At 48.8% G+C, this 27,267-nt stretch overlaps 1 protein-coding gene across 7 annotated transcripts in view; it reads left to right on the forward strand.

Moving 5' to 3' along the window:
* The window catches only part of CNOT10 (CCR4-NOT transcription complex subunit 10), a 71,223-nt gene extending 54,242 nt beyond the window's left edge, over positions 1–16,981 (forward strand). For 5 of the 7 annotated variants that reach the window (XM_042903825.1, XM_042903823.1, XM_042903824.1 and 2 more), the window contains 6 exons: positions 7,099–7,233; positions 10,152–10,282; positions 11,449–11,484; positions 11,685–11,812; positions 15,286–15,361; positions 16,550–16,981. In XM_042903825.1, the coding sequence (XP_042759759.1) occupies positions 7,099–7,233; positions 10,152–10,282; positions 11,449–11,484; positions 11,685–11,812; positions 15,286–15,361; positions 16,550–16,701 (658 nt within the window). In that variant the 3' untranslated portion in view covers positions 16,702–16,981. The remainder of the gene's footprint in view (positions 1–7,098; positions 7,234–10,151; positions 10,283–11,448; positions 11,485–11,684; positions 11,813–15,285; positions 15,362–16,549) is intronic. The other 2 variants (XM_042903822.1, XM_042903820.1) reach the window with 1 other exon arrangement.
* Positions 16,982–27,267: the final 10,286 nt, after the last annotated feature.

The following is a 27,267-nucleotide window of genomic DNA, read 5'->3' on the forward strand; positions in this document are numbered from 1 at the left end:
TTAAGATTTTTTTAATTTCTTTATTTTTGAGTAATCTCCACACCCAACGTGGGGCTCAAACTTAAAACCCTGAGATCAAGAGTCATGTGCTCTAGCAACTGAGCCAGCCAGGCACCCCTGGATTATTTGTCTTAAAGCTATTGTGAATAATGCTGCTACCTGCATTTGTGTACAAGTTTCTGCGTAGGCGTATGTTTTTACCTTTCTTGGATATTTACCTAGAAGCAGAATTGCCAGGTCACGTAGTAATTCTGTTTCTCATTTGCGGAATTGCCAGACTGTTTCCCAGAAGGGTCGTACCATTTTATGATCCCACCAACAGAATGTGAGGATTCCACTTTGTTCACATCCTCACCAGCACTTGTGATTTGCCCGCAGTTGGATTGCACCTTGTAGTGGGTGTGAACTGGCGTCTCGCGGTGGGTGAGGTTTGCCTTTCCGTGAAGACGAATGATGTTGAGCTTCTTGTCATGTGCTCGTTGGGCATTTGTGTATCTTCCTGGGAGAAATGTTCATGCAGATCCTTTGCCCATTTTGTAACTGGGTTATCACCCTTTCATTGTTGACTTGTAAGAGTTCTTTACGTATTTCAGACACAAGACCCTTATCAGATACGTGATTTACAAATATTTTTTCCCATTCTGTGGGTTGTCTTCTCACTTTTTTGAAAGTAGCGTTTGAATCACAAAAGTTTTTCATTTTAATTGAGGTTAAAAAAAATAGAACTGAGGTAAAAGTTTTTCATTTCAATGATATTCAACCTACCTATTTTTTTTTCCTTTGATCATGCTTTCTGTGTCATATCTCAGAATCCTTTACCAAGTCCAAGGTCATGCTGGTTTACCCCTATGTTTTCCTCTAAGACTTTTATAGTTTTGGCTGCTACATTTAGGTCTTTGATCCATTTTGAGTTAACTTACATATGTTAAGAGGTAAGGTCTCAGCTTAATTCTTTTGCATAGTAATACCTTACTAACAGTAAAGAAGTAAGTTCATATGATCAGTCACATATTAACATTTCATTATTGCTTAGTGGTTTAATAGCAGTCTTGGGTATGTACTGAGTCTGCATTTAATAGGGCATCTTTGTTATTCATTCTGAGATTGTGATATTAGCTGAACCTTTAATTTCTGAAACTGAAATGGAATCTGTCTAGAACTTGGGGAAAAAAGTGTAACAGAACTGAAAAATAATAGGAAATAATTTGGGGGCCCACATGGGAAATGTCTGTATGAGAAAATTTTAATTACAGCATACAAAATAAAAGTGAAATTTCAATTTGTCTTTTTTTTTAAGAAACTATAAAAATGGATAAAAAGAAAGTGCTCAGATCAAATTTAATTAAGCCCAGTTATTTAACAAGTATAAATTAAGGAACTTTAATGAGTTCATTTAGACTCTGATACTAAGTGAGTGATTTCCCATTCAGTTAAAAGGGACCTCTGAAGACCCAGTTTTTATGGGAAAAAGATGAATCAAACAAATGCTTAATAACATAAATACTACAGACAGTTCTAGTGTACGTAATCCTATTTTGGGGTGCTTAGATGGCTCAGTCGGTTAAGCATCTGACTTTGGCTCAGGTCGTGGTCTCGGGTTCGTGGGTTCAAGCCCGCATTGGACTCCATGTTGACTGTATGGAGCCTGCTTGGGATTCTCTCTCCCTCCCTCCCTCCCTCCCTCCCTCCCTCCCTCTCTCTCTCTCTCTTTCTCTCTCTCTCTCTCTACTACTTGTACACTCTCTCTTTCTCTCACAATAAATAAACAAACAAAAAAAGAATCCTATTTGTTTTCAGTTTTAGTCTGGTGGCTATGTTATAGCTCATGAGACCTACCTAGAACGGAATTATGGCTAATAATGTTTTGAACCTCTTGTTGCTTTTACGACCAAGTATGTGGTCCTTACTGAAATGTGTCCATTTAGACTCAGTTCTACCAAAGAAGGAACATGCGTGTGTGACATTTCTTTCACATCAGCAGTGTTCGGATAATTCTTCCGTCGTCTGCCGTTCTGTGGAAGCCCCATAGGGCCACCGCAGCCATTTACCAAATCATTTAACCCCTCTAGGCCTTACTTTTCTTTTTTGTCACGTAAGCGAATGGGGTTGGGCGGTCTTCAGGTCCTGAGTGTAAAATGCTGTGTCTGTGGCTTCAGGAATTTGATTTGCTGCCTAGGCTAGGACTGGGTCCTTTGGCATGGTAGATTTGCTTGAAAAAACCTTTTTTCAGCTTCTTTGTGCTGGGCTTCGTTTGTTTTGGATTGGGGTGTGTGAGTAAGCGTTTTTGCAGAAAGCTGTTATTAGAAAGCAAAATGTTTATGGAAGACATGACGTGAAAAACTTATTTACCTCTTAAATTTTCTTAAGATTTGAGAGTTGACAAGTTTAACATTTTGGAGATTATTGTAAATACATGGAAATAGTTTGAAGGATTTTTTTTTTTAAGTAGGCTCCATACGCACAGTCGGGCTCGAACTCATGACCCCAAGATCAAGAGTTGTGTGACCTACCAACTGAGCCATCCAGGCGCCCTCATTATTATTATTATTATTTTTTTTTTAATTATAAAATCTAGTACCATAATCAGCTTGGAAGAAATCCTTTTTTATTTTATTTTTTTAACATTTATTTATTTTTGAGAGACAGAGTGAGACAGAGCACAAGTTGGGGAGGGGCAGAGGGAGAGGGAGACACAGAATGCAAAGCAGGCTCCAGGCTCCGAGCTGTCAGCACAGAGCCCGACGCGGGGCTCGAACTCACAGACTGCAAGATCGTGACCTGAGCCGAAGTCGGACGCTTAACCGACTGAGCCACCCAGGTGCTCCCGTTTGTATTTTTTTTTAATGTTTGTTTATTTTTGAGAAAGAGAGTATATGCAAGCCGGGAAGGGGCAGAGGGTGGGGTCAGAGGATCCGAAGCTGGCCCTGTGCTGACAGAGCCCGATGCAGGTCTCGAACTCACGAACCGTGAGATCATGAGCTAAGTCAAAGTTGGACTTGGGGCCCCTGGGTGGCTCAGTCGGGTAAGTGGCCGACTTCAGCTCAGGTCACGATCTCGCGGTCTGTGAGTTCAAGCCCCGCATCGGGCTCTGTGCTGGCAGCTCAGAGCCTGGAGCCTGCTTCCGATTCTGTGTCTCCCTCTGTCTCTGCCCCTTCCCTGCTTGCTCTCTGGCTCTCACTCTCTCAAAAATAATAAACGTTAAAAAAAAACTGAAAAAAAAAAAGTTGGACACTCAACCGACTGAGCCACACAAGGTGACCCAGAAGAAATTCTGTGTTGGATTTTTTGTGTGTTTAATGTTTGTCTATGTATTTTTGAGAGAGAGCAAGCACGGGCAGTAGAGGAGCAGAGAGAGAGGGAGGTAGAATCCCAAGCAGGCTCCGCGCTGTCAGTGCAGAGCCTGATGCAGGACTCGAGCCCACAAACCGTGAAATCGTGACCTGAGCTGAAATCAAGAGTCAGACGTTCAACCAGCTGAGCCACCCAGGCGCCCCTCTTCATTGGATTTTTTGGGGCCGATTTTTCAAACAATGTTCACTATAAGATTGCTTTGTAAATGTATTTTCCTTTGACAAATGGTGAGTAAGTTTACCCCCATTTTAGCCTCTCTTAATAAGGGTTAAACTATTTCAGACATTTGTTTTACATTCATTTAACTTACAGAGTGTGTGGCTTGGCAGATTTTGATGCCCGGTCTTACATGGCTTGGTGCTTTAAGGAAAGTCCTCACCCCCATTTCTTTCCTTTCTCTTTTCTTTTTTTTTGTTCTCTCCTTTCCGAGGGTTGGCGGTCTGTGGACCCAGAGCGAGCTCCTCCAGCATGCAGAGGAGAGAATGTGGGGTTGTGACAGACCCTCCATGGGAGGGGGAGAGGGGCCGGGAGAAGCTCTGTGTCTCTTCCCTTGAGGTATAGTTCTTCCAGTCTGGTGACCTGTCAGATCCACTGAGTGCTTGGTAAAGCAGATTGGACAGTGACTCGAGGAAGCAGTGGGGTAGGGGTGGGGGGGGCTTGGTATTTTAAGTAGCAGCTCTCAAAAGTAAAGTGAGTTCTCCAGGGGCTTGGTAGACCGAGCTGTGTGTGTTTGCAGTGTTCGAGCCCTACAGGAATTACGCACAGTGGAGTGTTGACTCCTAAGAGGCAAAGGAGGATGAAAGGAGGAGGATGAGAAGCTGGGGCAGATTGTGAGGCACCGAGGAAAGAGGAGCCATAAATGTTGGCTTGAGTTTCGTGCAGTGATGCTTGCTTAGTCCTGACAGCTCTTGATCAGAATGCCAGCCCACAGAGTTCCACGTTCACATACGTGAGTATTTTTGACAAGAGAGATCGTTGTTGTGATTTGACACGATACCTTGTGGGAGAAGAGGTAAAAGTTGAGGAAACCACATTGTACCTGGTACATGCAACAGGAACCTGCTGCAATCTTACATGACTGATTTCTGGACCCAAAGTGGGCTTGACAGGGGGCTGGAGCAGTAATAGCCCCCCACTGTCGGGAGAGGCTGGGGCAGGCTTTTCCCAGCAAGCCAGCCCCAAGGTGTGGCCGTCCCGGACGCCAGGCCCCACAGCTTGCGGGACATTCCCCTGTCTGAGGGAGCTTTGTCCTCGAGGCAGCCTCCCAGCAGGACAGGTAGAGGTCTGGGTGCCTGAGTCAGAAAAAACACCGAAAGCTGTGGCCTCACCTGTTAGCCACCGCCTGCACAGAGGCTGAGGAGTTGCGATAGTCTGTGGGCAGGAGACAAAAGATAGTGGGCTTCTGCTTTTAAGGAGCTTATGTTTTGCCCTGACCTTCGGCCAAGTCATGAATGAAAATGGACATGAAACTTTGTGATGGTCATTCGTATAGGCCCTAAGCCCATGGGAGGCCTTGGGCCTCTGGAGACGGAGACTCAGGCTTTAACAGTCGTTTGTCTTCATCGGCAGTACATACGTACCTGGCTAGTGAATGGGTATTCATTGCCATTTTAAAATGGAAACTACAGGGCGCCTGGGTGGCTCAGTCAGTGAGGCGTCTTGACTCTTGGCTTCGTCTCAGGTCGTGATCTCCCGGTTTTGTGAGTTCTGGCTCTCGGTGCTGGCAACGCCGAGCCTGCTTGGGATATTCTCTCCCTCCCTCTCTCTCCCCCTCTCTCTCTCTGTCTCTCTCTCTCTGCCATCCCCCCCACCACTTGCGCTCTCTCTCAAAATAAACAAACCTAAAGCAAAATTTTCTCACGGCAAATTTTTAAAAAACAATAAAGTCAAAACTACAGATAAGCCAAAAGAGGAAATTAAGTCCCCCTTAATCTCAGGACAGAGCTAGGCAGTGAGGAGCTTCTGCACAGGGGAGAGAACTAGCCAAGGTCTCCCTCCTCTGGGCCCATGAGGAAGGGGATGTTGCCCAGAGGCTGTGGCCACAGAGCAGCCTGGCTGGTCGAGACAGCTCCTGGAAACACTGACATATCCCTTTGAGAATGACACTCCTTGCCTGCTTTTGCTCTTTTCTGTGAACAGGGTTCAGATTTTCAATTAGGAGTTCAGTTAGAAAATTGAAACTGCTGATGTTTGGAGTACATTGGTTGCTTCCATTTTATTTTATTTATATTTTATTATTTTATTTTATTTATTTTTTTTTTTTAAGTAGGCTCCATGCCCAACGTGGGGCTTGAATTCACAGCCCCGAGATCAAGAGTCACATGCTCTACTGACTGAGCCAGCCAGGCACCCCTGTTTTCTTCCCTTTTAAAAAGACGAGTTTGAGTACCTATGTGTGCATAGGTATACATGCATTAGAAAAATCGTAACATAATCCCTCCTTTCTGTTTTATCTGTAGGCTGTCCTGTGAACTGATAGAGTACCACTGTGATCGGATGGGAAGGGCGGTGAATTGGGGATCAATATTAGTCCCGACTCAAGTCACACACACTCTAAGCTAGGGAATATATTTAATGACTTCGGATTTCAGTTTCTACCTTCATAAAACAAGGGACCGCATTAGGCACTCTTTCAGCCCTGCCACTGTGGCTTAAGGCCGTAAATGTCCATTTCCTTGTGTTTCCTCTGGGACCAGTCTACCTTTCTGTGTTCTTCGATGCCGAGGGAGCACTTTGCCTTCAGTGGACAAGTTTCCAAGGTTCCAGAAACCAGGAGTCATCCAGTGAAGCGGAAACAGCAGGTCGCTTCTGGATTTGCCCCACTGTGCTTTCAGAAGGGCCGTTTCTAGTCAGAGGATTTCAGATTACTAGAAAACTGCGGTGATGCAGTGGTTCCATTTTGCTTAGCCTGAAATCACAACCCAAATGCACTTAATGATACACATATGTACTGTAATTTGTAAACATAGCTCAAAACCCTGTATCTTCGTTGGTTCCCTTGTGGCTGGCCATTCAGACCTCATTTCTACTTGACAGGGGTTTATTTTAAGATCGCTTTTTAGAGCGGTTGTTTAACATTCAAGTGATCTATTAGTGCCAAGTCCTTGGCTAGACCTGCCGTAAATGAGCTGCCCGTTAAGTAGAAAACCGAATGGAAATTTAGCTTTCCAGCCCAACTTAGCAAAATCAACGTAACCTGAATTTTCTTATCTTCACACGTAGCTTTTCAGCCTGCTTTCTCTCTTGAATATTCACATAGTGTGTAGGTGAATGGAATTCTTTTAGTTAGTCTTGATACCGTTGCTTAGGGAGAACTATAGACTTCTTAACAGGTTCAGAGAGGAACACTTTACAGGAAGCTAAGTGGATTTGTTAGTAACTTGATTGTATTTCTTCAGGAGATGGGTTTGAAAAAATAAGATCTGCTTCTGTAACTGTATTTCCAGGATGTTAAATGTTCTGTGGGAAGTAAGTTCACTAGGCCCGTAACTGCATCCTTTTTTTGACAGGCAAAATATATATTGTAACTCTTTTGGTTATTTTGTTAGAGATGGGAGTCAGCCGGATGGAAGCTAAAGGTGATTTAGGTAAATGGCAGCACAGCGTGCCTTAGATGGTAGTTTCTCCTTCATCCTAACGCTTAACCGTGGCTTCCTCCTTTCCAGATTGTCACAGCTATAATCAGGGCCTTCTTTCCTATTGAATAACAAATACAGCTGTTGTCAATTTTGTAACTCAGGTTTTCAGCCCTTCCCTTTTGTGTTCCAGATGCTCCATACTTGCCTGCAGTGCTTACGTGGCTCTGGCTTTAGGTGATAACCTTATGGCTTTGAATCACGCAGATAAACTTCTTCAGCAGCCCAAGCTGTCAGGATCCCTTAAGTAAGTGTGGCTTGCCCTGTGCGTCCGGGTTTGTTTTGTGTGGGGGTTTTCGATAGTTTTTGGTGCATATTGCTGCTTTTTGCCCCCTCGGTGGGATGTAGATTATCTAGACAAGGCAACTGATTGAAGCATTAATTTGGTAATTCCGTGTGAGGCTCTTTTCCCTTGGACCTCAAGGATTAACAGCGATAGCGTTTGCTGGACGGGGCGTCAGGAAGTGGGAACTGCTCAGTGTCTCCTGTCCGCTGCTGGGCCTGTCTGGAGCGCGTGTCCACATATTGGTCCCCCAGATAAAGGGAGTCCTCAGGGAGAAGTCCCACACGACAAGGAGTTTCTTCAACGGGATAAATCTGATGCAAGGACTGCGGTTTCAAGGGGCCGACAAGCATTCTGAGTACAGGAGTTTTATTCAGACTCCGCAGAGGCCTCCTCACTAGTAGTGTCATTGTCATTCTAACATTTGCTAAAGTACATCTTTCCTTTTATGGAAATTGAATGAGAAGCGGCGCCCTCTGAATCTTTGTATGCGGCTTTTACTCAAAGCCACAAATACTCTGCATACCATTAGGAAAGTTGTTTTTCTCATTCATCCTGTGGGTGAATACTTATGATCTCCAAAATAGAATGACTTACTCTTGCGTTTTAGTGCTCTTGTTTATAATGTGCAGTGCTTAGAATTGTGAGATCGGACTCTGAGGGATAATTCTGCTAACGTTTAATTATTTTTGTCTTCAAGAAAACGTATTACTGTATACAAGCATCTAAAATTAACATCGATTAAGGCTGTTTCAGGCCAGTGTTCCCCAAACACACGTTTGTATTTCAAAAAAAAAAAAAAAAAAAAAAAAGAGCATCCGGTGAGGTAAGAGACTGCCACAATTCAGACCTAAGACAGCTGCCCTTCTGCAAGAAAACCTCATCCAGCATCCGTCCAGGCCGGGAGGGAGCCTGAGTTCCAGCTGGAGGCAGGCGGGCTCCCTCTGAGGGGAGGCTCCGTCGCCCAGCTCCGTGAAGCCCCAGCGAAGTCCCAGCCAGCCGGGTCGGCTGCCACAGCCATCGCCACAATCCAGCGCTCAGGCTGTGGCTGTGACGCGCTCGGCCAGTGCGAGAGCCAGAGCGGTGTTCTGTTTTTCTTTTCAACAGAAATGAAACCCAAGTCCTCACTGCTTCTTAAAATTCTTGGGTTGACATTGTGGTCCCTATTCTCAGATAAATCCCAAGTAGGTTCGTGCCCTCTGTTGGACGGTTTCTAAGTTCATTTATCAACTTTCAGGGGATTGGCCAAGTCATGTCTGGTCATTTCTTTTTTGATTCTCTTAACTCTCCTTTCCTGAGTGTTGGTTTCTTAGTGAACAGCGAGATCGCTGTCTGTCTTCCCAGTAAAGACAGGTAGGTCGTTCTGCATCTGGCAGCTCAGCAGCTCGACCCCCCTCACTCCTTGTTGCTTTCTGGACACGTAGTCAAAGGTTTCTTGGCTTTGGGTGTCACGAAGGCGTTGCATTTGGCTAAAAACGGAAAATGTCTTGAAATAAATTCACAGAAAACAATTTGAACTAGTTCTTTAGATATATGTGTTTGTGTTTTGCAATGATTACTGGCTTGTGGATACTAAAGAAAAACTTCAAATTATCTTATTTCAAAATATAATTGAAGTTACTGATTTTTTAAAAACTTGTCCGTTCTGTTAGAGTATTTGGTGGAGAAGCAAAGTAAAAAGTCATTGCAGCTCCTGGTACTTAGAAGAAATTCCTTAATAAAAAATTAAAGAGCTCTTGAGTAGTTAGTGCATATTAAAAAATCCCTAAAAAGATTATATTGAAAAAAGCCTAAAATTTGAGGGCTTGAGATTCATGGGGACAGATTCAGTTGGGGCAGGCTAGCTATAGTAGGTGAGACCTGAGCTAACCATTTAAAAGGAGTTGGGCATAGAGATTAAATAAATTAAGTAAGTAAAAAAATTTAAAAAAAAATATGGGGGGGCCCCTGACTGGCTCAGTCAGTGGAGTCTCCAACTCTTGATCTTGGTGTTGTGAGTTCAAGCCCCATCATGGATGTAGAGATTACTTTACAAATAAAATCCTAAGTAAGTCAATCTTTAAAAAAAGAAGAGGAGTAGATATTGGCTTGTGGGGATGAGGCCAGGCTTGCCCAAGAAGGCAAGGCCACCGGGGAGCAGTGGGTGTGCCCAGCCCAGGACACTGTCTGGTGGGATGAAGAGCCATCTCTGAGGGGGTGGGAATAGTGACTGGATATAGAAACGTGGGACCAAACTTGGAGAACTTTAAATCGATAAAAGTTTTGTTTTGTTCTCATGTAGAAAAAGTCATTAAGATTTTCAGCAAGCGTGTAAAATATCTAATCCCGTTTTATTTTTGAAAAATCAACCAGGTGATCGTAGGGAAAAATCATCTTGTAAGCAAAGGACTGGAAGAAGCAGGCTGTTGTAAGCCAGGGGGATGTGTATCTGTCCTGATGTCAGTGGGCATAAAATAGATTTGACAAAGCAGGAAACCTCTGGAATAGAAGTAAAGTTGGTCCAACCCACATCTGGTCTCAGTCCAGTCTGGCCCTCCGCTGTCTCTGGACCCGTCCAGCAGCAGAGCCTGATGGCTTCATCCTTCGACCGAGCTGCTGTTTTAGAACTTCGTTCTAAAACAGAGCTTCATGTTGATGTTACTTTCTGCATAAACAGAACAGTATGTTTGCCTGTTGTCAGCTGCTTTCTTAATTGACGCATGTCATTTGTTCCAGCTTAGCTAATATAAACAATTGTTGTATATTTTAAGATACTTTTATAAAGAGATAAAATTTAGCCCTTAATTAATCCATTTATAGACGTGAAATACATGAAGCATATGTACACCAAAGCTTGTTGTACACTGGGTGTTGTGTGTATGTGATCTGTTTATTTCATTTAGGTTTTTGGGCCATTTATATGCTGCAGAAGCCCTCATCTCTCTGGACAGGATATCTGATGCCATTACTCACTTGAACCCCGAGAATGTCACTGATGTTTCCTTGGGCATCTCTTCAAATGAACAGGACCAAGGTTCGTGAGGACACATTCGATCAGAACTGGTCACCATTTCCACAGCCTTCCTGTTGTAACTCAGGATGTGTGGAAATTGAAGGGCACAGTTGGAAAGGGAAGGAAATTTTAGGTTGGCCGTCTACAAATTTGGCTGTACTTACTTTGTAGTAATTGTTTGCTGGGTAGATCTGGGAGTTGATTATCATATGGTCTAAATGCTCATTATAGAGGGGTTCCTGGCTGGCTCAGTTGGTAGAACGTGCAACTCTGATCTCGGGGTCATGAGTTCGAGCCCCGTGTTGGATGTAGAGATTACTTACCAAAAAGAAAAGAGAGACTATTTTAAATCAGTTTTCACTTTTGAAAGCATGGTAGTATTAGAAAAATTTGTTTTGTTTTGAAACGTTTGTGTGTATTTATTTTGAGAGAGCGTGTGTGCATGCATGGGAGCCGGGCACAGAGAGAAGAGAGAACCCCGAGCAGGCTTCACGCTCAGGGCAAAGCCCAACCCCGGGGCTTGATCCTGCAGCCTGCAAGATATCAACCTGAGGCATTATCAAGAATCTGACACTTAGGGGCACCTGGCTGGCTCAGTGGCTTGAGCGTTTGACTTCAGCTCAGGTCATGATCTCAGTGCAAGAGTTTGAGCCCCGCATCGGGCTCTGTGCCAACAGCTCAGGGCCTGGAGCCTGCTTTGGATTCTGTGTCTCCCTCTCTCTCTCCCCCTCCCCTGCTTGCTCTCTGTCTCTCTCTCTCTCTCTCTCTCTCTCTGTCTCTCAGAAATAAATAAACATTAAAAAAATTAAAAAAAAAAAAAAAGAATCTAACACTTAACCGACTGAGCCACCCAGGCACCTCTAGAACGATTCGTTTTGATTCTCATACTGTATTTTTCTCTTTGGAGGGATTCAGCAGTCCAGGGAAAAGTAGAAAGCATTCAAAAGTGAGTTTTAAATCATGGCTAAGTTTTTAAGGAAGCAAGACTGGCATTCATTGTATTCAAGATTATTATGCAGGCATGGGGGGAGGGGGCTACCTGCCGGTACCCTCCAGTAGAGCCTCCCACGACATACTGAGAGATTGCTTCGATAGAGTGGATTTTTCCATTTCATAAACAGACTAGGTTTCTAGAAAATACGCCGTGTTGTCCAACCCCCCTCAGGTTTGTTTTCTTGTCTTTGTAGGATCGGACAAAGGTGAAAATGAAGCAATGGAATCCTGTGAGTAAGAAGTTTCGTAAATACTTAAAGTAGCCTGGCTCACATCCCAAAGATATAGACTCAAGCCTTCTGTGTCCTTCATTTGTCAGCCTAAAAATAGGGCTGAGCTCTATTCTGCGCAGCCGCTGGGGCGGTCGATTGGGTGGCGCTCTTGCCCTTGCCCTGGCCTCTTCAGCACGGTCCGCGCTCTTTTTCCCCAGCTGGGAAGCGGGCCCCCCAGTGCTACCCCAGTTCCGTCACCTCTGCCAGGACCGTGATGCTGTTCAATCTCGGCAGCGCCTACTGTCTGCGGAGCGAATACGACAAGGCTCGAAAGTGTCTGCACCAGGTGAGGCCAGCAAAAGGTTTGCAGTCTATGGGTCTTGTTGCTGAGTTTGAGGCTCTGGTCAGTTTGTTAAAAATCAGAATATTACTTTCCCAAGCTTAAAAATACCCTTGCAAGGTAAACAACCGATCAGCTATTGAAAATGAACTAGGCACTTACTGGAGAGTTCTTCCTGATAGTTTTAATAATTAAAATTTCAGAAGACTGGAAACCAATGTAAATAAGGGATCATCTAAGTAATGGTGCATCCATATAGCCGAACACGTGCATCTGTAAACTCTGTGTAGCAAAATGATGACATATCCGAGACCTGCTAAGTGAAAGGACCTTTTGTACGTGCATAAAAGAGCTGTCGAAGGGCACGCTAGAAGCTGCGGAGACTGGTCATGGGGCGGCAGGGTACGAACCGTGGGGCTGGAGCACTAAAGCAAGAGACTTCAGACAGAGAGCTGGCAGCCTGTCCCTGAAATGCACCCCTGAATCCTGCCGCTGAAATGGTGCATCATCACTAGGGCCCCGGGAAGATTTTGAGTGAGCCTCTTTAGGATTCCCGCCCATCCCCGGATGAGTCACGGACCCTTACCTATAGAAGGGGAGGATGTATCACCAGTGGCAGCTCCAGAGGGATGTCACAGACTCAGAAAGGGGCAATTCCTCAAAAGGATAATCATTCAGCAAGTGTCTGAGCACTTATTTCTCAGTAAGCCATGGGAATAAGACAGTAAACAGGTAGGCATGCTACGACCCTGCCTAAGAAGGGAATTGCAAGGTCAGAGGGATGCAGACTTCTAAGACTTCAAATACGGAGAGTTTGTGCCGAATGGTGTGTTCACCGGCAGCACATGAGAGGGCCCACGTCCCTGTATGCTTGTCGGGGGAACTGACGTTGAAATTGAACCTGTTCTCCAGAGATAATGGTGGCTCCTGGAAGTTTCCTAGGAAGTCCACCATATTGTGTATAGCATTGAAGAACCTTACCGTGCAGAAATAGCCAAGAGTGATATCTAGTTAACTTAGTGGCATCTCGTCGGCACTTCTGATCCCAAATCAGAAAAGTTGAGTGATGGGACTATCCAGGGAAACGTGTGTGCTGTCATCTCGCAGTTGAGTCACACAAGTTGACGGGGAAGGAGTTGAAAAACTCACTGCTCTTAGTGGCAGGGCTAGGGTATTTAACAACCCTTCTGAGAGTGCCCATGGACCCCAGTGACCGGAGCAAACAGGGCCTTTGATCCAAGCTGCAGCGTGCACAGTCTAGCTCAGGTTCTCGTGCAGCAGGTGGCCGCGGCGGCTGCCACGCCGGGAGAGACAGATGGGTCAGGGCTGGCTCTGGGTCTGAAGGGGCGGGGTTGTTTTGGTCCCTTGGGGTTTAGGTTAATCCAGTGCCTGAACCTGTGTTAATTGGGAGGCCCGCCCTGCCTGGGAGGGCAGGGCCGTGCTCTGCGGAGATGGTTCCGAGGTTCCCTGCCCACCACTAGCCTTGCTGAACGGCCAGTGAGCACAGCACCAGCAAGTCTCCTAAAATTGCTGCTGTGAATTCTCGTACCTGCGGGAAAGCTGCAGACTGTAGTCCACGCAGAGAACGATAAGTGACCTGCGGTAACTAGCCACCTGGAGGCAAAGTGGACATTGCAGCACCCACAGCATGCTGGGAAGAGGCTCTTGCCCGAATGAGGCTTGGCCCGGAAGTGTGAACTCTGTTTCCTGAACCGAGTGGTTGCCCCTCAGGGCGGTGGTGAGAGGAACAAAAGCCTCCCTGCTTCACTCGTGAGGAACTTAGGTCGTGTGCCCTGGGTGCGAGTCCCTGCTCACCCGAGATTTCTCCTGGGGCTGCCGGGAGCTGACCTTGTGCAAGCGTCTGGTCCCCCAGACGTCTCCCATCTCCACAGCTGGGCCTGCGAGTCCTGTCTCCCCATTTTCTGCTCCGATTCCATTCTGAGAGAGAGAGAGGACTGAGGCGGGCGCCTCCCCGAAGCTCTCCGTTCCCCAGAAACCTATTTTTGTCTGCGTATCCACGGTGCATTCGCTCTCCTCTCTCCCTAGCATTTGGGGAAATCTGTTTGCATTACTGTTAGCCGTTTGCACGCCTGTGGTTCTCAGGATGAGTCCGTGTCTTAGCCGCACGGACTAAGACTTCCCGTCTGGTCAGGAAGCGTCTGTACGAGTGCACTTTCTGATCAGGGAGCAGGCAGACCAGCCTGGCACCAGAGCACCCGAGACTGGATGGGGAAATACGAGCTGATAGTGCGGGTGGGGAAAGGGCTGCAGCCCAGAGAGGCCCAGCCTGAGGAAACAGACCTCTGGTCTCGGCACGGCTGACCCAGAGCAAGCCCGGCGTCCTTTCTCAGGACTGGTCAGGGAGAAACTGCTAGCTGGAGATGTGACCCTCGGGTCCAGAAAAGGACAGCGTGTTGCTTAAATAGTTAAATTATTTTATTTGACAGAGTGCTATTTCAGTCCTCAAGAATGAGGACATCGAAAATGCTTAGTGGTATGCTTGTTTCTAAGTTTTTGGTGGCCTTTTTCCCCCCCCCCCCGAGAGCAAGTGTTGTGGAGGGGCAGAGAGAGAGGGAGAGAGAGAATCCCACGCAGACTCCACACTGTCAGCACAGAGCCCAACACGCACTCAGACTGGTGAACCATGAGATCATGACCTGAACTGAAATCTAGAGCCGGATGCTTAACCAGCTGAGCCACCCGGGTGCCCCCGTGTCACCAACTTTTTCTTTTTAGTTTGAATTCTTACTGCTTAGGTTGGGAACTTGGGGCCTACGATACTGAGTTGTCACTTAGGAACACAAATGGACATGCAGATTTGAATATAAATGCAACGATGTCTAGAGTGAAAGCCACCAACAGACCTGCACCAGTGAGTGACTGGAGTGTAGAATGAGAAATGTCTGACATCTTCTTAAAACCAAATAGAGTCAACACATGGGAGAAAAACCCCAAGCAGGCAAAAACCAAGAGGGAAGAAAAGTTTTCCCCTATTAAGAATTCATGATGGGGGCGCCTGGGTGGCTCAGTCGGTCGAGCGGCTGACTTCGGCTCAGGTCACGATCTCACGGTCTGTGGGTTCGAGCCCCGCGTCGGGCTCTGGGCTGATGGCTCGGAGCCTGGAACCTGCTTCGGATTCTGTGTCTCCCTCTCTCTCTGCCCCTCCCCCACTTGTGCTCTGTCTCTCTGTCTCTCTCTCAAAGATAAATAAAATGTTAAAAAAAATATTTTTAAAAAGGAATTCCTAGGTAAGGAAAATCATCGAACTAAAAATTACATGTGCAGTTGAGTCTGTAGGGACAAGGGCAGATGTCAGAGCAGAACTGTAGTCGCTCCTGGGAGCTCCTGTGAGAAAGAGCTGCACCAGTTTGCGAACTTGCCATTGGTAGGCTTCGATTTTCCCCTGTCGGCATTCCTTGGAGTTTGTCTCCAGCGGTTGGTTTTGGTTTTTCACGGGGGTCTTTTTGTTTCGAGCACAGGCGGCTTCAATGATCCACCCTAAGGAGGTGCCCCCTGAGGCCATCTTACTGGCGGTCTACCTCGAGCTGCAGAATGGTAAGTGAGTCTTCTCTCTCGGGAGGACTGGACCCTTTCAAAGAGCCCCAGGCGTTTGGTATCTGCTTCACCTCCTTGAATCTGAAACTTTGCCTTCCTTGAACGTATTGCCCATCAAGTTCTCCTAGCGGTGAACTTTTGGTATCTTACAGATTCCTGCTTCTTGTGAGTGAGCCACATCTGCTTCTTTTTTGAATCTGTGAAAAGGCAGGGAAGCATAGCTTCTGACAGCTAATTACGGTTTAATCCCTGCTAATTAACCTTTCTCTTAGGCAGCCCAAATGAATTGAGAACATGAGTCAGGACGCCAGTCGCTAAGAGTTGTACACTGTAGCACTTGGAACATAGATGTCATTAGTGAGTTTTACAGGAAGCCAGTTTTGCTGAGAATCATCCAAACCTAAATCCAGGCCATACCTCTGAGCACATACAACCCTTGAGGACGTGGCTTCTGAGAAGAACGGCTGCGGGCCCTGTCTAAGACAGCGTGAAGCAGAGAGGAGACCTGTGTGGAGGAAATTAAAGAAACAGACATACTAAGAGTTCTAAGTCGTGTCTCCTTTTGATCGTGGGAATCCTTACATGCTTCCTTTCTTTTTAATTTTTTTTTTTTTTTTTAACGTTTATTTATTTTTGAGACAGAGACAGAGCATGAATGGGGGAGGGTCAGAGAGAGGGAGACACAGAATCTGAAACAGGCTCCAGGCTCCGAGCCGTCAGCACAGAGCCCAACGCGGGGCTTGAACTCACGGACTGCGAGATCGTGACCTGGGCCGAAGTCGGCGGCTCAACCGACTGAGCCACCCAGGCGCCCCGGTTCCTTTCTTTTTATAGCTGTCGCCAGCATTTAAGTGCCTGGTACCCAGCTGGCCTTGGCTTCCCGAAAGCTGTGATTAGGGCTGGCCCACTGGTCCCAGAGCCCTCTTCCATGCAGTCGACCTTCGGAGACCAGTTCTCAAGCTGGGCTGTGTCTTTGAATCACTGTGGGGCTCTTGCCCAGGGCGCACCCCGGGTCTCTGAAATCGGTTTCAGGGGATGGGACAGATGTGTTATGTGGCTTCAGGGTGCAGCAACGGCGGCAGACTGCTGCTCTCCTGGACCACCTTTGACTCCCTTGCACGCTGCTGATGGCTCGCTTTGTGCGTGATGGTGTTTATGCTGCTTCGTTAACGGGAAGTGTTTTTATAGGTAACACCCAGCTGGCCTTACAGATCATCAAAAGGAATCAGCTGCTTCCTGCGGTGAAAACACTGTCTGAGATGAGAAAGAAGCCAGTGTTCCAGCCTGTCCACCCGGTCCAGCCCATCCAAATGCCGGCTTTCACTGCACACAGAAAGTGACATTTTTGCTGTCAGAAAACTGTTACTTGAGACCGGGGGGTATCTACAGGCCTTTTCAGTTGTATCACGGCAGAACGAATAAAAGAAAGATGGTGAAAGGTGCTAGTTTTGAAGACACGCTTTTGAAACGATTCTAACCCCTGGTTTTCTTTTTGCAGGAAGCTTAGTTAAAATTAAGGGTTCACAAACTCATTTTCATCTGTTCTTCTTTAGTCTTAAACTGTGAGCCATTATGTGATGTATCTGTGTCATAGGCAATTAAAACACGGTCTTACCAGAAGAGTCTTGTACAGTTTTGTTGTTCTTGCAGCCGTTGGACTGTCTTAGCCCCTGAGGTTTAGTGCTCAAGCTTTCAAACCTGCCACAGCTGTCAGTAGATGAGCAGCCAACCCAGCAGCTGGCCTGGGGGCAGAGAGGAGGGACACCGATGTGTTTTCTGCCTCCTTGGGACTGAAAGGACCAGAAAATGCAGAGTGAAACCCACGGGGCCAGTAAAATTGGCTTCAGAGGAGACAACTGGGCTGATAGGAATCACTTGCTTCAAGATTAGAGATGAAGAGCAAGCCGGTTGAGGGCGCTGGTTTTGTTCACCCCGCCTGCACCCTCAGGCAGAGGCCCCGCTTCTGGAGGCTGTCAGCAGGGAGCCCCAGGTTCATGGCTAAGCCCGGTGCAGGTGCAAACGAAAAGTTAAAAAATTGCATTTTTCTGGGGCACCTGGCTGGCTCAGTCGTAGAGCATGTGACTCTTGATCTCGGGTTATAAGTTTGAGCCCTATGTTAGGTGTAGACATTACTTAAAAGAATAATTTTTAAAAAAAAGTTTTTTAATGTTTACTTTTGAGAGCAAGAGAGAGAGTGTGAGTGGGGAAGGGGCAGGGAGAGAGGGGGAGACACAATCCAAAGCAGGCTCCAGGCTGTCAGTACAGAGCCCGACGCGGGGCTCAAACCCACAGACTATGAGAACATGACCTGAGCCTAAGTCAGACGCTCAACTGACTGAGCCACCCGGGTGCCCCGAAAGAATAATTTTTTTAAAAATTGCATCTTTTCAAGAGACGGGTATATGCTATGGGATTGACATGACCAAAATTTGTCCATAAGGTCAACACATAAACTTTGGGATAAAAAAGCCGTAATACAGACTTGTTTAGAAAAATTGGGTGAGGAGCACCTGGCTGGCTCAGTCAAAGGAGCATGCAACTCTTGATCCTTAGGGTTGTGAGTTCAAGTCCCACGTGGGGTATGAAGGTTACTTAAAAATCTTTAAAAAAAAAAGAAAAAGAAAAAACTGGGGGACCTTCTGGTTGAGACCGTGTTTGGTAGGTTCATCCAAGCTTGCTGTTTAGAAGTGTCCCTTGCTGTCTACACCTCTTCAGTTCCCCAGTTTGGAGACCACGTTCAGACAGGGAAGTATGACACCCCAGCTGATCTCTGTACTTCCCCATTTTCACACCTGGAGAGGAAAGTGTTTGGATAACAGCACATCATTTACTCAACACTTGATGTGACTTACTCTGTTGCTGAACTCGCTTCCGATAGGGATATCTACCAGAACAAGGTATTTGTGGAGGTAACTAGACATTGCCCACAAAGGACTCAGAGAAGGGCGTGGGGGGGGGGGTCTTTCTCCACTTTTTATGTTTATTATTTGGGAGAGAAAACACAAGCTGGTAAAGGGCAGAGAGAATCCCAAGCAGACTCCGTGCTGTCAGCCCCAGATCAGCAGCAGCTGTGGGGGACCCAGTCGTGCTGCAGGAGGGTGGCAGAACTGTTAGGCCTGGGCATTTCTGGAGAGTGAGTCCACAGAACTTATAAATTGGTAAACTGCAGAGGATCATGGTAGTGTGAAATAGAGAGGCCTGTTCATTGTACTTGAGGACAATACATCTTTGCATAAATCTCAAGAAATGAGAACTTTCCTTGCTTGCCACTTGGTTTGTGGGAAAGCAGAACAGCTGTGAGCAGGTGAGGCCCCATATTGCTGTGTTAAGTAGAGAATACGTTGGGCTGTTAGTACACAATAGGTTAATATTTTTTTTAAATTTTTTTTCTACATTTATTTATTTTTGAGAGACAGAGACAGCGTGAGCAGGAGAGGGGCAGAGAGAGAGGGAGTCGGAATCCGAAGCAGGCTCCGGGCCCTGAGCTGTCAGCACAGAGCCCGACGCGGGGCTCGAACCCACGAACCGTGAGATCATGACCTGAGGCAAAGTCGAACGCGCAACCGATGGAGCCGCCCAGGCGCCCCAATAGGCTAATAATTTTAACAAAGCCTTTTTCTCTCGCTTGAGAAGTGGATACATAGGCAGCTGTCGGCCTTGGTTCTAGTGCTCAGTGATGCCCTCGGGGACTCCGCTCTAGTTTTCCCTGCCGTTGGCCTTAGCATCTGGGCTTTTGTCCCCGGTCACAGGATGTTCCATCATTATGTCTGCATTGAAGGCAAGAAGAAGAGGGCTAAGGCAACCTGTCCTCACAGGAGACTCTCAGGAACACACTTTCCCAGAAACCCCCAGTAGACCTCAGTTTCACATCTCCTTTGTCCGGTCAAGTCAGGTAGCCACCCTTAGCTGCAGGGAAGGCCGGGAAAGAGATCCCACTGTCGTTGCCAGGATCTCCCTGCACACCCTAAGGGGAGGCCAGGTCGGTGAGTTTCCAGCCTGAGCACTCTTCCCGACGCCTTGTCGGCCCAGCCGTGCCTTCCAGAGTCCACCCTGTGCAGATGCCAGCACATTCCACGGAAGCTCTTAGCTCGCGTGGCTGTCTGTACTTGCGTGGCTGTTGGCGTCAGCCAGGAAGCCCTCCCACTCCTTCCTGTCCCAGTTTGTGACCGCCACCTTTCTTACGTGAGGTAATCCTAATACGCTAAAAGATTTTAAATGCCATTTCCCTGAAGTCTGTCCTAGGTGTCCCCGGTTTCTTCCCCCTTTGGCTCTCTTGTGACACGTACCTCTTCTTCTGTGGCATATGGTTTTCTGTAAGCAGATATGGGTGTTGTAGGCATCAATCTTAAAAGCCTTACGTCCGAGGGTTGTGACTTTTTTTTAAGATCTTATTTTTGGGGCGCCTGGGTGGCTCAGTCGGTTAAGCGTCCGACTTCGGCTCGGGTCATGATCTCACAGTTCGTGAGTTCGAGCCCCGCATCGGGCTCTGTGCTGACAGCTCAGAGCCTGGGCCCTGCTTCGCATTCTGTGTCTCCCTCTCTCTCTGCCCCTTCCCTGCTCGTGCTGTGTCTCTCTCAGTCTCAAAAATAAATACACATTTAAAAAAAAAAAAAAGATCTTATTTTTAAGTAATCTCTCCACCCAACGCGGGGCTCGAACTCACAGCCCCAGGGTCAAGAATCGCAGGCTCAACTGACTGAGCCAGCCGGGCGCCCCTGAGGTGAATGCTGAGAAGAGGCTCGTTAGCTTCTCTTCAGGCTCCGCTACCTACTCGGCTTTGAAAAGGGCAAACAGACCGGCGAGAACGGGAACGCCAGTGTCCCCGAGCCGTAAGGTGTGAACCCTCAGAAGGGCTGGCACCGTCGTCCGTTACACCCCCGGCCCTCGCATCCGAGGCTGGCTCCCCGCAAGCCCCACTCCGCGGAGTCCCCCACCCCCCCCCCCCCCCCCCCCCGGCGTCCTGGCCCGCCACCTGCCTGCGCGGGGACGCCACTCACCCTCCGCCAGCGTGTCCTGTCGTGACCGCGCACCCTGACGTGTCCGGCACGCGTGTGCCACTCTCTGACCGCTCATTCAGCCCGAGCGGCCGGGCGGATGACTGCCTCTCTCTCTCGGGTTCTTACCCGCTTGGCCAAACGAGGGTGCCTTTCCCCGGGATCCGGCGACGATTCAAACGGGGCGAAGAACGCAAAGCGCAGGGAGTTCACTTGGCCCTCCTGTGAGCCTCCGACCCGCTCGGCCCAGGCCTTGTCCACACTTCCTTCGCCTGAGTGTTCCCTCTCTCGGCCTCCAGTCCGTTCCCCTCGGGGAGGGGAGGCCTTGGGGAGAAAAGTGACCGATGACTTCGTGGACTGGCTTCGTGGGACGCGTGAGCCGGAGCAAGTCGTGCTGCTTCGCCCCTCAGTCTCTCCATCTGTAAAATGAGGCCGCTAATAGTCACCTCCCCGCCGGGTCGGCCCTCGCTGTAGCTGGAAGTGCCTGGGCCCCGAATGGGAACGCCACCGTTTTCACGGGGTGACCTAAAGGATATCAGAGCAGAGGCCGCTTCCTGCTTCGTTAGGGAAACGGCACACGTTGAGGCAGGCCCACAGACGGGTGGTAGGAGCAGGGGCTCCGTAGGTAAACTACCTTGTCTCTTCACTTCGGATGTGTCCAATGTTAAAAGCTAAACTGAGGCGGATCAAAAAGTTGAAGAGTTTGAGCAGAAACCCGATTCCAATCGGGCAGCATTCAGTCTAACGGAAAGGGGCTCTGAGGACCTGTACAGAATAATAGACAGGGGGCGCCAGGGTGGCTCCGTCGGTTAAGCATCTGACTTTAGCTCAGGTCATGATCCTGCAGTTCATGAGTTCGAGCCCCGAGCGGGGCTCTGTGCTCACGGCTCGGAGCCTGGATCCTTGGCTTCAGATTCTGTCTCCCCCTCTCTCTGCCTCTCCCCTGCCTGTGCTCTGTCTCTCTCAAAACTAAACATTAAGAAAGAAGAAGGAAGGAAGGAAGCAAGAAAAAAAGAAGAAAGATGGCAGAAGGGAATGGAAGATGGAAGTTACGCTGGCCAAGAGGGTTGGTTACTGCAGAGTTACCCACAGGTGGTGGCAGGGCTATCAGGCAGATGCCCTCACCGGTGCTGATCTGATGAACTGGATTCAGATTCCGTTTCTGGGAGACCCCACACTGTAAGTTGAGGCTCAGTGTGGCGAGGAGGGGCTCAGCATCAGCGGTTCTATTTGGAGCCTCGTGTTTTTCATACCAGGATCGGGGGCCTGGTAGTTGCTCAGTAAACACTGGCCTCCTGTGTTCTCATCCCATTCTACCCACCCCGCCCAGGTCCTCACCTTCTGTGACGCCAGGTCACAAGTCTCCCTGCCTCAACCCCGCAGGTCACTGCCTACAGCACAGTGCTGAATCCCGCCCAGGGGTTCCTTCCGGAAGGCCTGAAGGCGCTCTTCGTGGTACCTCCTCCGCTCCACTGAGCCTCCGTTGACCCCTCCTTTATGTCCCACGCGTTACCCAAACCGGGTTCCCTGCCGTCTCCCCAAAGGAGTCGGCACTTCCCACCTCCCGGGCTCTGCTGTCCTTCCACGCCCTAGAAATCTCTCTCCTCCGGTTCCAACATGCCAACATCCGAGCCATCCCACACTGCCTCTCGGTGGCCCCAACCCCCGAGGAGCTTCATTTGTCTTAAACTCCAAGTCTTCATTGACTCCAGACATGCTCACCACGGGTATGTTCTGGGCTGGTGAGCCTTGTCGTTGAGCCCCACCGTGGAACTTGGCACGTCTTCAGGCACGGTCTATGTTCTGTCTCTTGTCAGCTGTTGTCTTCCCCCTCTGGGGTTGCAAGTACTCTGAAGACATCGTTCTAGACCTGCAAGGTCCACTGAGCGGAATTTTGGGTGACTTTTTTTTCTTTCTAGGCCTGGCAGTGTCCCAGGACCCACTTCTTTCCAGGTGGAGGCGGCCTATTAACTTAACACAAGGTTTGCCGGGCCTCCGCATCCTTGACCTCCTGAGCCTTATCAAGTGAGTTGAATAGTGGCCCGGGATGGATGGGTTACTGGTCCAACTCGGCTGGTCCAGCCTGAAGTAACGAAACCCGGATACACACAAAGCAAGCAATTGACACATTCAGCCTCTTTCTCCCTGGGAAGAAGAAGGCAGAGACGCAGGCTCCGAGGTAGGAGTGGGGGTGCCACGGGGGGGGGGGGGGGGAGGCAGCCGAGTTCATTAGCCCCCTCATTTGGGGCAAAGGGGATCCGTGTGGTGACAAACAATTGTCCTGGGGGATTTAGGAGGATTTGGCCAAGTGTCCCTGTGGGCCCCAAGCCTCCTCCTAATCCCGTCCACATTTCAGACTACTTAGGATCGCATTAAATGTCAAAGCCGGCGTTTAGGGAAATATCTACATTTCGTATGCATCGCTCGGGTCAAAAGAAAAGCTGAAACGAACCTTCGAGCATTTGGCGCGAGAGGCTCTCTGTGTGGTCCGGAGTGTGAATGGGGAGGGGGGCCGGCGCCCTCGCGGCCTCCCCGCCCAGGAATGCGGGCTTTTCACATATAGAAAATGCTAATTCTTTGTTCCAGCCTGGCCTCCCGGAGGCGCGGAGGCGCCCGGCCGGATTGTCACAGCTGCATTTGCATGTGAGCGGCCCCTGGTCCCCATCCCCACCCCCACCCCCACCCCACCCCCGCACGGCGGGCCGAGGACTTCTGGGACTTCGGAAAGGCCGCTTGCAAACGTCCTCTGCCATCACTGAATCCCCGGGAAAGCCACAGGTAGCTACTCTGGAACTTTCTGAACGGATATCGTTTCCCTTTGTGCCACTGGGCAGGTTCTTCCCCGCCCCCCGCCTCCAACTCCCACTTTATTTAGCGCCTTCAATTATTTTATATAAAACAACTCGTTCCATCGAGGAGGAGGAGGAGGAGGAGGAAGGCATTGGGTGACCCACTCGCATCTGTGCCCTGGCGGCAGGAACCCCGAGCTCCACGTGACGCTTTGCAGGCGCTCAGAGCGAGCAGCCGCGGGTGTGCGCGCGTGTGTGCGTGTGCGCGTGTGCGCGTGTGCGCGTGTGCGCGTGTGCGCGTGTGCGCGTGTGCGCGTGCGCTTCTACCGAAGGGGACACAGCCCTCAGGTTGTAGAGTCGCCCGAGGTCCCGCAGCAAAGGCGCACCGAGCGCGCACGCCGCCCCGAGGCCCCGGCCGCGCCAGGCCGACTGGATGCTCAGGGCCCAGGGCGCCACCTGTCGGCGGCGAGCGAGCCCCGCGGGGCGCGGGCGCAGCCGAGGGGACCCCGCGTTTCCCAGGCCGGAGCTTTAGCCCTGGGCGACGCCGGGGGCCTGCCTAACCGTCTCCTTCCATGATGACGATGTTTTCCTGATTCACTTCTTGTGTTTCATCTTGTTTCTTCTTCCTGTTTGTTTTTGTCATTTAGGTTTTTTTTATTGAGTTGTATTTATTTTACCTTTTATTTCTTTTCTCTTATTTCGTGTATTCTGTTTCCTTACTTTGTTTGGCTTATTGTTTCATGCATGTTCATTTCACGTGGCCAAGTTCATTTCATTAATTAATTTCGTTTATTTTATTTAAACGTCTCTAGTCCGTTATTTAATTTCATTTCAATACCCTCTTATACGTCTCATGTCGTTTAACCTCATTGGTTTCGCTTTTCTTTTACTTTATTTGTGGGTGAACTGAAGAGGCGGATACCTTCTTCACCCTGTGCTGAGGCTCATGTATTCTGCCTCCGAGTTTGGAAAAATAGAAAAACAAATCGTACCTTAGCTCCTCTCCGCAAGCGAATCTGAAACACCTAAAAGTGGGAGGCAAGGTTTTTTTTGTTGTTGTTGTTGTTGTTTTGTTTTTTTTTTTAACGTTTATTTATTTTTGAGACAGAGAGAGAGACACAGCATGAACGGGGGAGGGGCAGAGAGAGAGGGAGACACAGAATCGGAAGCAGGCTCCAGGCTCTGAGTCGTCAGCCCAGAGCCCGACGCGGGGCTCGAACTCACCGACCGCAAGATCGTGACCTGAGCTGAAGTCGGACGCTTTAACCGACTGAGCCACCCAGGCGCCCCGAGGCAAGGTTTGATATCACAGCCTGTCCAGGAAACTGTGGTCAGTGACTGAAAGTCATTCATAGATCGGTCTCCACTTGACACGGTGTAAAACACTCCCGCCCTGGCAATCAGATCTGTACCCTCTGAGGCACACTGCCCAAGTGGAGTTCCGAGCACGCGGCCCGAGCCTCCAGAGGCCCACGCCAAATTGAGGGCCGAGACAAGGAGCCAAGAATTCAAAGAAGGCTTCCTGGAGGAAGGCTCATTTCAGGTGGGCCGGACAGAGAGGGGCTGGGGACTGCTGCAGGTGACCGGGCCATCGGGGGCACATTGCAGACAAATAAAACCGGGAAAGGTCTCTGTCACACTGCAGAGTGCTGCTGGGGGGACAGCGGATTGAAACCGGAGGCAAAGGGTCGTTTGTCAGGGACGTGTCTCAGTTCTCAGACCCTGTGATTCGGGGGGGGGGGGGGGGGCATAGAGGGCCTCAGGGCCTGTGACTCCCCTGAAAGACCGTGGACATCAGGGTGTGTGTCCTGTGTTATTTCGGGGAAGGAGAGAATAAGTCACTACTTGCTGTTGGTTCTCTGGAAGGTTCTATGAATTGCCTTTCGGAATTTTCACCTGTCTTCCTCCCTTTTGAGAGAGATGAAATATTTATGTCGAAAAAAGTGCAAAAGTGTAAGCAACTTTTACTAGTGAACACCTTTGTGTCCTAGGTCCACCTGTTAACGCTTTACTAACATTTGCTTCAGCCTCTCTCTCTCCTGCACGCACACACCCCTGCGTTCATTTATTTACTCAACTAGCTAGTGAACTTTTGACAGTAAGATGCTGGACGCAACGATACTGTATCTCTCAGAGCAGGGCCATTGTCTACGTAAGCAAACGCAATTATAGCTCCCAAGACGTTTACAATTTTATTTAGCAGGACACAATCCACATTTAGATTTTCTCAGTTGCCCCCACCGTGCCCTCTTCCGTCATTTTACCCCTTCGTCCAGAGTCCGCTTCAGGATCCTGCGCGGCATTTGGATGTCGTGGGCCCTCTTTAATTCAGAACATTCCGCAAGCCTTTATGGTCACTCAGGACATTGATAGTTTTCAGGGCTCCAGGCCAGTGGTCTTGGAGAGGTTTCCTCTACCTGGATTTATCCGATTATCATTACTTTTTGTTTGTTTTAATGTTTATTTTTGAGAGAGCCAGACAGACCAAGTGCCAGCGGGGGAGGGACAGAGAGAGAGCACAGGAGGGGAGGGGCAGAGAGAGAGGGAGACACAGAATCCGAAACAGGCTCCAGGCTCCGAGCTGTCAGCACCGAGCCCCACGCGGGGCTCGAACTCACAGACTGCGAAATCATGACCTGAGCCAATGTCAGATGCTCAACAGACGGATCCCCCAGGTGCCCCTCTCTGATTATTCCTTATGATTGGACGCACATTTTTGTGAGTTGGAGGCTCATTGTTTTCATTCCTGACACCCCTTTCCCAAGCTGATGTACCCCCAGAAGCCAGAACTGTGGTTTCTGACAAGGCTTTCAGCTCTTCCTTTCCTGTCTGTTCAGATTCCAACATCCCAATTTCCACATCATGCTCAAAACAACCAATAGGAAAGCACCAAGACATGCAACTTTCCCTGCCTTAAACTGGCACATCTTCCAGGTTGAGAAACTCAATTGTTTCCTTTCCTTTCTCTTTTCCTTTCCTTTCTGTTCTTTTTTCTTTTCTTCCCTTTTTTCTTTCTTCTCTTGTTTTCTTTTCTTTTTTCTTTTTTCTTGTCTTTTCTTTTTTTTCTTTTCTCTTCTCTTCTCCTTTTCTTTTTTCTTTTCGTTTTTCTCTCTTTTCTTTCCTTTTTTAATTTCTTTTCTCTCTTTTCTTTTCCTTTTTTTTTTTTTTTTTTTTTTTTTTCTAAGTAGGCTTCACGCCCAGCACAGAGCCCAACATGGGGCTTGAACTCAGAACCATGAAATCAAGACCTGAGCTGAGATCAAGACTAGGCCATTGAACCAACTGAGCCACCTGGTAGCCCTCGTCGCCCCAGGAAACTCAGTTTTCTGCTGCCATGTACTTACTGTGGCTTTCTTTCGCAGCAAACACAGGCCAGGGAAAGATGTGGGAGATCTGGGGAGCAGACCCAGGCAGTGGCCAAAATGTTGGTTGGAGGAGACCTGCTAGGATCGGAGAAGGGCCACAGAGGTGAGAGACGACTGGCCCGGAGCGGTTCATGCTTGACCCACATCTGGTGAGATGCAGGGTGGATAGGAGTCTTGAGTTGGGGTTGTCCCATGTGCAGTTGAGGGGAGATCTCGGGGAGCTTCTAACTCACCTCAGGGCTAAATGAATCTGCAGATGGGCAGGGATGGGAGGGGATACAAAGATAGAAGCCTCCTCCCAGTTCTTGGACCCCATGGCTCCTGTTGCCACAGTCATCAGTAGGACCGAGGAGCCTGTTGGACAAGATTCCTGCTGTCCCCGTGGAGAGGGCTCCCCGGGGAGGGCGGGGTTGGCGAAGGGCCCAGTGAAGACACTGCCCAGGCATGACACCCAATGAAACTCTCAAACTGGGCAAAAGATGGGTTTCCTTTGGGAAGAGACCCACTTTGCTTTCTTTCCAGTTTGTCGGTGATGCATCCACTTGGATGCCGTCTCCTCCTGGAGCTGGCTTCAGGGAAGGTGGGAAACACACAGACTCTAGAGCCTAATCGCCTGGGTGCGAGTCTCAGGGGCACTCCTTCCTGTGTGACCTCGGGCAACTTACTCACCTCTCTTGCTAGAGTTTCCTCATCTGCAGAATGGGAGTGTAATACCATGAACCTCGGAGGCCTGTTATGAAGCTTCTATGAGGTCATAT

This window comes from Panthera leo, chromosome C2 (assembly GCF_018350215.1).
Source record: "Panthera leo isolate Ple1 chromosome C2, P.leo_Ple1_pat1.1, whole genome shotgun sequence".
NCBI lineage: Eukaryota > Metazoa > Chordata > Mammalia > Carnivora > Felidae > Panthera > Panthera leo.